This window comes from Gracilinanus agilis, chromosome 6 (genome assembly GCF_016433145.1).
Source record: "Gracilinanus agilis isolate LMUSP501 chromosome 6, AgileGrace, whole genome shotgun sequence".
Lineage (NCBI taxonomy): Eukaryota > Metazoa > Chordata > Mammalia > Didelphimorphia > Didelphidae > Gracilinanus > Gracilinanus agilis.
This window is the reverse complement of record NC_058135.1, coordinates 242,876,530-242,884,806: the sequence shown is the minus strand read 5'-3', so window position 1 is coordinate 242,884,806 and position 8,277 is coordinate 242,876,530. Positions and strand designations below refer to the sequence as shown.

The window sequence follows — 8,277 nt, the reverse complement described above, 5'->3', positions numbered from 1 at the left end:
TCTAGGCTTTCCTTTTTGGTTATCCAGGTTGCATCCTGTATGCTCAACAAAGGCATTTCCCCATTGATGGACAATCCAGCAGAGTCCCAAGTGCAAGAGGGGTTCCAAAGTATAGCAAAGTGTTCTAGAGACTTCCGTCTGTGTAGTACACTCTTGCCTGTTGCATTGTCTTGCAACTTCCTCTTTCTGCATCATTTCTTCATGTGTAAAATGAGGTGGTACTAAATGAATGAACTCATAAGGCCTCTGATCTAGTAAATGTCTACCATGTGTAAAGCACTATCCTAGCCCCCAAAGAAAATGCAGAGATAGGTTCCGTCCCTAAGGATCTTGAAATCAAGTTGGGGATTTTCTTATACCAACAAGTTAAAAAGTTCTATGAATTAAGAAGAATTGGGATTGCTGAGCTATTTCCTATTGGTGATCTTTGAACTATAAAGAGGATGGGAGCATAGGAAAGATGTCGGGATTGGATGGAGATAGACAATATCTTCATTTTCAAAAAGAGCAAATTCCTGGTGCTAGTTCAGTTCAAGGTTCATAGCATACAATTTTAAAATAGGAAATTCTGGGATTTAAACCTAGAAGAGATTTCTTCCAGCTTCCTTATTTTCCAGATAGAGAAACAGGCCCAGAAAGATCAAATGACTTAGAACACTAATGATTTGTAAGCACAAGAAAGTGGAAGTGTGTTCACTCTGAGCCAGCAGAGTTTAAAATAAGGCCTGACAAATGATTGACAGCATGAGGTGTACCTTGAGCATACATACTACACCTGGATTTCAATAAGATGTTTGACAGAATCAAGATATACTTGTGGATAAAATAGAGATGTGGGCTATTCTATGGTTCAGTGAATTGGTTTTAGAACTGATGGAGTAGAACTTCAGAATGATCAAAACAACTTTCTTGTCCATGGAGTTTTGTTTTGTTTTTTCATCCAAACCTGCCTTTTTTCTCTCAGATCTTCTGGGACTTTTTTGGATTTGGTTTTAGAGTTTAGAAAACCTGGATTTAAGTCATTTACTAGCTTTTATGCAAGTCGTTTTAACTTCTCTGCCTCAGCTCCTCATTAAATTCTCATTCAAAAACTGGTATAAGGAAGCCTCTGGTTTTCAAGTGCCTTTGCCAGCAGAGTAGTAGGCTCTGGGCAGGCCATGAATTGAGGGTTGGACCTTATGCACTTTCATCATTTATTCAGAAAGTTTATTCAGTTTATCTAGCCTAGTGTATTCAGAAAGGCTCATCACCAGACTGGAAATATTAAACTTTAGCATTTGCCTGCATATGCCACAAAAATACCACGATGATTAAATGAGAAATGCATTTAAAGCACATTAAAAACGTAAGCTATTGTTTTCCTTCCACCTAGTACCTGTGCAATTGCCCTATGCAAGTATCTAGCCCAGGGGTCAGCAACGTACGGCTCTCGGGCCATATCTGGCTCTTTTGAGGGCCAGATATGGCTCTTTCTGCAGGAGCCATAAGGTCCATTTTTTTTTCAGGCGCTGTTACAGGAGCGGCACTGTGAGCACTGTACGGCTCTCACGAAATTACATTTTTAAAAATGTGACGTTTATGGCTCTCACAGCCAAAAAGGTTGCCGACCCCTGATCTAGCCTATTTAGAAGGAATTAGTGCCAATTTTTGAGACTTTGAAACAAATTGGTAATTCTTAGGGGCTCAGGGTTTTCTCGAAACTACTCTCAGGATTAAGTATTTTGTTGTGACACTGGTACTCCAGTGGATCTTTGGGCTCCTTGGTTCCATGTTCTCTTCAATGACAGATCACAGCTTATCCCTGCCAGCCCATCCTGAGAGACTTGTTCTTGTCCTCTCTCAAGTTTCTTTACAGAAGGTGTGCCCAAAATGCTGGAGACTTTACTTGATTCTTTATATTATGAGGATATGGATGCAATGCCAGCTAGCTGTCATTTTTTTGCTCCACAATTAATCCATCTTCATTTTTTGTCATATTTCCCTGGTGAAATCTTTTAGTTCTATTATTCACATTTCTTCATTGGTCATATATTTCAGCCTCCTCCCACTGACTCCCATTTCTCCATTGCCCTTTCAGATTCATTTTCAGTTCTTTGGTGACTTGTGTTCTATGTTCTATGGCCATACAATAGCACCAATAGGATGTTGATATTAAAAAAGAAACCTTTGTTTCTAGAAGACATTTAGGGTCATTAAAGAAGCTCTACATTTTCCTGAAATCCAGGGAGCCTTCTTTCTTCCTATTTATTTTCAGACACATGTAGAAAGGCTCTCTGTTGTTTATTCACTGCATGTTGGGCCCAGTTTCTGATGCAGTTGTTTCTAGGAAGTAGATATTCATCATCCACTTAGGCCAAACAAATCTCTGTATTTTAAGACTTATTATAATCAGCACAGTGTCCTACACAAGCAAGAGTATCTGGAGGACTTCACCGTACACTGGAAATCTCTTGAACTTGGATGCCACTTGATTAGCCATCAATGGAGAAGACCTTTGATGAGAACACAAGATGCTGACAAGAATACAATCTAGATTGCCAAAAGAGAGATCCTAGAGAAAATGGGACTTAGCAGGATGGAATAATAGTTCACACTCATGACGTACTTTTAAGTATGAAAAGTAGCTTACAGGGGACAGCTAGCTGGTTCAGGAGATAATTGGACCTGGAGATGGGAGATCCTGGCTTCAGATTTGGCCCTAGACACTTTCTAGCTGTGTGACTCTGGGCCAGTCACCCTCATTGCTTGGCCTTTGCCATTCTTCTGCCTTATAACTGATACGTAGTATTGATTCTAAGATGGAAGGTAAGAATTTAAGAAAGAAAAAAAGAGTTTACAGTTATTTCATTTAAGCCTTCCTCTGACCATGATATGAGTGCTATTCTCTCTATTTTATAGATGAGACTTGCCTAGCATCTTGAGTTGGGATTCAAACCCAGATCTTGCTTGAGCCACCAGGCTGCCGTGCCACTTTTTAGGTAGCTTCAAAACTCTGACTTTTCCCCATATACAAACACATTTCTTTCAAAATAGCCCCTGGAAGTTTGCCCCTCCCCAAGTACTTCCTGGATGAGCTATTCCATTTAGGTAAGATGCTATGTTGTCGATGAAATGCCAGTTTGTGCCCTTCTTGAAGTCAGAAATGTCTCTTACAAAAGTGATACTGCATCTGCTATGCTTCTTCACTAACATTTGTGATTCACTTTGCATTACATACATCATCTCATCTGAGCCTTGGACCAATCCCCCATTTACCCTTGAGGAAGAAAACCCCAAAGGGATAAGTGGCTTGCCCACTGATACAACCCTAAATGTCGGGTGCAAGATTTGAACCCAAGTCTTCTTGGCAATAAGTCCAGCTCTCCACACCACCAGGTTTCTCCAATTGGGCCATGAGAGCATAGAGGAATGATAGAACCAGTTTGATGGGCCAGCTTCTCATAGTAGACAGGCTTGAAGATACCATTGTGGATTGTGGCCCAGCCAGTGAAGGTTATTCTAGAAACATCTAGGTAGTAGCCCATGATCTTTGCAGCCTTATTTCCAGTTACTTCTTCATGCCCATTTTTTAGCCAAACTTGCCTGCCCACTGCTTACATTCCCATCTCACCCACCCACCTGCAAGGTCCAAGCTGAGCACTTTGGTGCAATTTTCCTTTATCTGACATCACTGAGCATGTCTCTTCTCTGTTGAAATTTGGTGGCATGTTGTGTTTCTTAAGGAAGGAAACCTAAATGTCATCTGTCATAGGATCAGCCTCCTTGGGTGCTCGGGGTCTATCCAGAGAGTCCTCTGTGGCAGAGGCATAAGAATCATCAGCCTCAAGACAAATGAAGACTGCCAGAGATCAAATGACATCCTTAGGAGAGTACAGGTGGCTTGTCTGGTGGGGAGAGGCAATAACTACCACGGAAAAGGACCAAAGCTAAATCTGGTGGCCAACCAAGACACAAGCATCTCCTTAATGTTGGGGAGTGATCCAAAGAGCACAGAAAGATGAACTGGACCAGTTAAAACAAAAGACAGAAAGCCCCTCCCTGCTTGGTACCCAAGAGAAGGGCAATCAACTCAGCATGTACCATACCACATCTCCATTATTTGATTACTTTTATTTGTTTCTATTTAATTAACTAGTTGCTATTGCAGACTGTGGTAGACACATTCTTATCACATGCCACTTTGTGTTAGTTACTTTTGTATGTTCTCACTTTGCCAAAAATGAGGACTGCCCAAAAGAGGAATTGGCTGCCTTAGGAAATAGTGGGCAGCCCATTACTAGGGGTCTTTAAATAAGTGAATGGTCAATTATCAGATGTGTTGTAATAGGGATTCTTAGACAATTTGAGGGCAGAGTCCTCATTTTATGTATATATACAATCTCCCTGCCCATCAAAAGAATGAGGATTCAAGTTTTGGTGGATGGTAGTTGTGAAATGGAAATGGAGGAGGAGGAGGAAATATGAAGTCAATTCTCTGAAGTTCACCATTCTAATAAAAAGTTTTCTCTGGGAAAAATAAGATAATGTATGGATTTAAAAAAAAAACACAAGATACTCTGAGTCATGGAAAGCAATATTACTCTCTGTTGGTCACAAATATCATTGCCACTTGCTTCCTGAAAAATGTTATTTCTGCTTTTCAAAAGGGCATTTTGGCTTTAAATTCTGACTCCTTTACAACTCCAGGCAACAAAAGTCTCCGCACAAAGGCCTTTGAACATGTGAAGATGGGATTAACTTTCCCTTGCCCATTTTTAGATTTAATCACCAGAAGCATATACACCCCATTTATTCTGAAGTATGGGGAGATCTGTGACCCACGTGTGCTATAGTGGGTAACAAAATTGACTGACTGCCCTCTGGGCAGTCCTAAGCAAAGCTATAGCTACAGTTGGCCCACGTAAAGTGGAAGGAAGGCGCAGGAAGTGCCAAAAGGAATAGTCTTTAAAAGGAGCAAGAACTTCCTGTGGCCAACTCTTTCGCCTTCAAAATTGACCCTGGAGGAACTCTGGCTGGGGACCTCAGCCTGCTCTTGGATCTTCCTTACAACTATCATGAATGAGTGAAAAAGCCCGACTCTCTTTCCTGGCTTTTCTGGAGATTCTAGCCTCCGGAGAGGCCTCTTGTCTTGGAGGAGGCCTTGTAGTTAAAACCCTTGTTTAATTTACCTCTGGTCCCCCATTGCTGGGGCCTCTGAAGCCCTGCATGGTTCAGACTTGGCCAGAGTAATTATCTACTCTATCTCATTTCCTAACTTTCACTCTTTCACTCTATTTTATAAATAAATTGCTAGGAAGTCATTCTGACTTGAGTAATAATTTCAGCGACTACATTTTTATATATTTAGTCCAATCCCTTTAATTTTTAACCCTTACAAACACCATGGCACAGAGATGACTAGAGTCCTCTCTCAAACTGTTTAAAATCTGCTTTAGGAACCATTGGAGAACGGCTTAAGATTGATTATGCAATCATTTCTCATTGCATTAGATCGAAGTATTTGGGAAAGGCCCCGTAGAAGGGGATTTGGGTGTTTTTCTGGGCCTTTAAGGATTTGGATATAAAAAGAATGAGAAAAGGATTTTGGTTATGGAAAAAGCATGAAGAAAAGTGCATGGTTGTTGGGAGTGACTGAAGAGACTAACCTTGAGAAAGGTGTGGGTCCAAAGTAGTTGGGTTTAATAGGTGGAGTAGATTTCAGCTGAAGGGAAGAGATTGAGCCATTGGAAGTTTTTGAACAGAGAGGAATGATAAGAAATAGGAAAAATAATAGCAATTGTGTTCAGTATCAGTTGGATGGGGAAAATACTGGAAATAGGGAAACTATAAGAGTAGAATAGACTCAAAGTGATCAAAAATCTAGACTAAGACAGTAGCAAAAGATATAGGCAGTCTGATTGTGGAAAAGGGCCTCCAAGACCTTCACTTCTGACATATCATTGACCATTATTAGGATTATTTCTTTGAAGTCAATACTGCTCCTTGTTATTCTGCTGGAGTATGAGAAGAGTATAAAAAAGATTAAGGTGTCCGAATTAAAGACTAACACATCACCTAGTCCTGAACTGAAAGATAGAAGCAGTGACCCCTAGAGGGTCTCCAGGGTTCCATGACCTCTGGAGGCCAGGAATCCGTTGAAGGCTGTTGGGAGTTGTAACCAAGATGGAAGTCTTAGATGGGGGGTCACAAACAGAAGAGCAATTATTAAACATCAAGGTATGATGGACTTCCCACCTTGAAGAAATATCCCCAATCCCTTGACCACCCTACCTCCACCCTTTCCAAATCTTTATCCCAAGCCAACTTCTTAAGCCATTTCTCTAGCTGCCCCTCAAATCTCACCAGCTCCCCAAATCATTCTCCTGACTGCTAATTTGTGCCCCTCCGATTTCTCCCCTGAATCACTCTTCCTAGACTGACTCCAAGCATGTTTTCCATCTCTCACTGAATCCTTTGTCCCCACAGAAGTTTAGAAATAAGTTTCCAGTCTCTGGGATAATCTTATTGATCATTAAATGGCTAGACAATACCAGCTTCTCTGAATTGTTCGGTAAGTATCTGCCCACTGCCTCTTCCAAGCCCCAGCTTGTCTACAACCAGTGTCCCCCACACTTCCTCAAAACTCTGGTTCCCTAACACCTTTATACATTCAGACTTCAGGGCCACTATGAGCCTATGATGAACATTTTGGCCTCACATTTACTTACGTCCTATATACATCCTTATGAACATTTAGGATCTATGGACACTAACCCAAGGGTTCTTAACCCAAAAGGGTCTGTGAACTCAGGTGAGGGGGAAAATCATCTTTATTTACACTAACTTATAACTGAATTTTAGGACTTAAAAATGTTATTCTAAGAAGGGGTTCCTAGGTTTCACCAGACTGCCAAAGGGGTTTGCGACATATACAAAAAAGAAGGCTCTAGCCTATAAATTTCAGGTCCCCTGCATCCTTGGTCCCTATGTAGACTAAGGCCCAATCAACCCATCAACAAGAATGTATTAAGCACTATTAATATGCCAAAAATTTCTCAGTGATAGAAACAAAAACAAAATCACTTCTGCCCTCTAGGAACCTATATTTTATAGGAGCATACAAAATGTACACTTATAAGGAAATAAGCAATAACTGTACAAAAACAAATGCATGGTAAACACAAGCAATCTGAGCCTGTTTTCTTAGTGGATTCATTAATGTTGATAAATATGATTCCATGGATACTAACATCATGAATTTTCTGTATGATATGTTAATATCATAGACCCTGATATCCTAGGACCTAGCCTTATTTTCCCCCAAGTTTTAATATTATAAATTTGACAAAAAAATTAACATGGAACATTTTCATATGAAATGAGAAAAAGAAAATTGAAATGATGTATCTATAATGTCTATTGTTTTTAATATATATTAAATTTAGTATGGTAGTACCATTATTGTACTGCTTGTGTGTATCCCCTTCTGAACTTCCTTCTGCTTTTTTTCCTCTTCATTTTAAGCATTTCACTAATACTTTTTTTTGCATCTCATTCATCACCTCCCTATTCCCATAACTCCTTCCTTATAACAAAGTTAAGCAAAAAATTAACACATTGGTTGTGTCTAATAATGTATCTCCAATTATTATGCACCTACAAACTATCCTCTTTCTACCAAGAGGTGGGAAGCATCATCAGTCTTCCGGAATTCTAATTGCTTGTGTCTAATATTGTATCTCCCATTATTCTACACATATAGACCATCCCTTTCTACTAAGAGGTGGGAAGCATGCTATCATCATCAGTCTTCTGGAATTACAATTGGTTATTGTATGGATTAGAATCCTTAAATTTTTCATAGTTCACGTACACAACTACAGTATTATAGTTTTTTTTAACATTACTTTAACGTAAGGAATCCTTTCATGCTGTTTTCTTTATTTTAATTTTTCTTGGTTAAATATAAAAGCAGTTTATAACATTTTTTTAAATTTTGAGCTCCAAATTATATTCCTCCCTCTTTTCCCTCTCCCAAGATGGCAAACAATTTGATTTAGGTTATACATGTATAGTCATGCAAAACATATTTCCATATTACTCATGTTGTGAAAGAAAATTTGGACCAAAACTAAACAGAGAAATAAAGTTTTAAAAAAGTATGTTTTGTTCCGAATTCAAATTCCATCAGTTCTTTCTTGGAGGTGAATAGCAGTTTTTATCATAAGTCCTTCTGAAATCTTGGATCATTGTATTGTTGAGAATAGCTAAGCCAATCATTGTATAATATTGTTGTTA

The 8,277-nt window shown here is 39.4% G+C and overlaps 1 protein-coding gene across 1 annotated transcript in view; it reads left to right on the top strand.

The window, feature by feature from the left end:
- The first annotated feature begins 6,162 nt into the window (after positions 1-6,162).
- The window catches only part of LOC123252541 (solute carrier family 15 member 2-like), a 66,389-nt gene continuing 64,274 nt past the window's right edge, over positions 6,163-8,277 (top strand). Inside the window, 2 exon segments of the mRNA XM_044681831.1 lie at positions 6,163-6,216; positions 6,466-6,550. Of these exon segments, the coding sequence (XP_044537766.1) occupies positions 6,163-6,216; positions 6,466-6,550 (139 nt within the window).